The following is a 2,860-nucleotide window of genomic DNA, read 5'->3' on the forward strand; positions in this document are numbered from 1 at the left end:
AACAAAATGTAAAAGAAAATAAAAATGAAAATGGAGTAAATATTGGGACTATATTAGAAATAGCAACTAATATAAAAAACTGGTGCGGGATAAGATCACAAGTTGATGAAGAATGATGTTTTTTTAATATTATTTTATGTTCCATATGTTCTTTTCTAGAATGCTCTTGTGCAATGCTCATATAAACTTTAATTAAATAAAAGAAATATCAGTTCATGAAGCTTCAGGCCTGCTGACTGAAATTGAGTGATGCATAATCTATTAACAGTTCAGGCCTATACAATCTTTCTTTAGAGGAAAAATTTACCCAACAAGAAGGAATTTATTACAAAATTATGGGATTAGTCAGGGATGAGAACTGAAGACATTAATACTATATCCAACAATACAAAGTCCAGTGCATATCTAACAATCAGTATACGATGCATCAATGCAAACTATAACTGGATTATGGAAACCACTAAAAAAAGAAACAAAAAGGCATAAGTTGTTGACTAAATTGTATTCCAATTCCAACATTTCTTAAAGTTACATTGAAGCATAGAGTAAGCTCAATAATGTGTCAAAAAATTATTCAAATTTCCGAACCGGAGGAGAAAATTGGCATAAGTTGGCAAATCCATCTTATTTCATTTTCAAGCCTTTTTAGAGTAACATGAATAAAATTTCTAAGCAAAAAAAGAAATTTGCCCAGGTTACTGTAATACAAACAATTATAGAGCAGATACTATGAGATGTTGTTAAAAAATATGCAAGTAATGTTGATAGTTGACTGGTGTTTCACAAAAACAAACCTAATAAGTAAAGGCCCCTTCCTTAACTGTTAATTCTACCAAGCAAATGCTTTCATAAAGCAGAAGAACTGAAAACATACAAGTCCAGCAACCTATTATAGTGGCCCTGCTCAATTTGTTCCTCGTCAACCTGATGAAGCAGTAATAATTCGATTATGCAGTCTTCCCAATCAAGTCCATCAATCACTCCATCCCTTTTCCTCCTCTTCCTACTTGGCAGATGTTCTTTAAGCCTATCATCTTCTCCACTGCAAGGTACCCGTTCAACTATAACAGGTGCCCTCTTCATAGTTCGATGAATCCGGTGCTTGGCAGCCTCCATCTTCATTCTTCTCATCCTTCTCATGTCCATTCCTTTCATAAAGGATGGAGGCAGAGCATCAAATCCCTCGCTCCTTTGCAGCACCTGCTGGAGGGTCAACCCCTTGTCAGACTTCCATCTTCCTTTCCAAGACTCAATCCAGTCTTCAATCTCCAAGCCTGTCCTCCTCATATTGATTCCATCTCTTTTTTCAATCTCCCCTTCATTGCAAATCCCTGGGAGCCTATCCAACACATTGCCATAATCATGAGAAAGACGAATTCCCTCTGCTGAAAGCTTCAACTTTTCAAGCTCATCCCAGTTCAATCTCTCGTCACCCCCATCCCTTTTTCCCAACCTGAAATATTTAGATTCCTCCGGAACGGCATCAACATGATTAGAATAGGCATTCAGGATAACATTCAAATTGAATCCAAGGTCAGGAACACAACCATTATCATTACCAACACTACTCAAGTTTGCCTTGCTCTTCAATTCCATGAACCGGATCAAAACTGGAGCATTATGCACAATATTCTTAACCGTCACATCATTTCCCCATGGAAGCAGCTTCTTAGCAACCTTAACAAGTACTTCCATGAGCTCCTTAAGCCGACGATGGCTAGTGGCGACCCCGGCATGGATCATCCCAGCAATCTCCTCCACACCCACCTCCAATCCGTTCACCTTGGAGACAAAAATCAGGACAGCAGCAACAACAGGAAGTGGATGGCGACCAGTAGTGAGAAACCACCTAATCGCACAATGGAGGATGAATCTCCCCTGGCCCAAGATCTCCTCAAATTTATCCTTATCAAGGGTAGAGAATGGAGATAATTCACGAACCGCACGCTCCAACAGGCAGACAGCATTGAGCTCAGGGAGCTGTCCAAGATCAAGATGGCGAGAGACGCGACCAACCATGCGGCCAAGATCGTGGGGGTCGCGACCAATAGCCTCAGCGGCTTCAGCAAGAGATAGAGGGGAGCCATGTTGGCGCATGACGATGACGGCGCAGGCAGCAACAAGGACAGGGAACCAGTCACCGGAGCCAAGATTGTCGTCTGTAGCTTGGCAAGCAAGACGGGAGACGGCGGAGGCATGTGCTTTTGTGAGGTTGAGGCGGGCGGTGATATCGGCAATCAACGCGCGGGCATGATAAAGCTTTCGCTCGCGGTAGCCGAAGTCGCCGGAGGAATGAAGGGTGCCAAGCCGGGTGCCGTCTCGGTCGAAAGCTTGGTCTTGGTAGGCGTCTGAGCTTTGGACTGAGCCACAGGACTCGCAGACGCGGATGTTGGTGTCGAGATCAGTAATCACGCTTGGCTCGCCGCAGTTCCGGCATACTTCGCCGTCCATCACGTTGCGGAGAGAGGAAGAATGATTGGCAGTGTTCTCAGGCTAGATATATAGCTTTGGACTGAGCCACAGGACTCGCAGACGCGGATGTTGGTGTCGAGATCAGTAATCACGCTTGGCTCGCCGCAGTTCCGGCATACTTCGCCGTCCATCACGTTGCGGAGAGAGGAAGAATGATTGGCAGTGTTCTCAGGCTAGATATATCCGCATGGACCAATCAATAGTTCAAGTCACACACCCCCATAATCCATCTCTAAGGGGATGTTTGGTATCGGATTTATCGTGGGATTTAAGTCGGATTTACGCTAAATCCAGCCAAACGGTTTTTGTGCGCGCGTTAAATCCCGGGATTCCAAATGTATTATTATTATTTATTCCCAATGAGCGATAGCCTACATAATATCTCCGA

At 43.5% G+C, this 2,860-nt stretch overlaps 1 protein-coding gene across 1 annotated transcript; it reads right to left on the reverse strand.

Moving 5' to 3' along the window:
* Nucleotides 1–558: 558 nt before the first annotated feature.
* Nucleotides 559–2,802, reverse strand: LOC110091944 (plant-specific TFIIB-related protein PTF2). The gene is made up of 2 exons (XM_020816256.2): nucleotides 2,545–2,802; nucleotides 559–2,392 (listed from the first exon to the last, which is right to left on the reverse strand). The coding sequence occupies exons 1-2, from the start codon at nucleotides 2,601–2,603 to the stop codon at nucleotides 847–849; spliced, it is 1,605 nt and encodes a 534-aa protein (XP_020671915.1). The 5' UTR covers nucleotides 2,604–2,802; the 3' UTR covers nucleotides 559–846.
* Between the last annotated feature and the right edge of the window lie 58 nt (nucleotides 2,803–2,860).

This window comes from Dendrobium catenatum, unplaced genomic scaffold (genome assembly GCF_001605985.2).
Source record: "Dendrobium catenatum unplaced genomic scaffold, ASM160598v2 fragScaff_scaffold_8, whole genome shotgun sequence".
NCBI lineage: Eukaryota > Viridiplantae > Streptophyta > Magnoliopsida > Asparagales > Orchidaceae > Dendrobium > Dendrobium catenatum.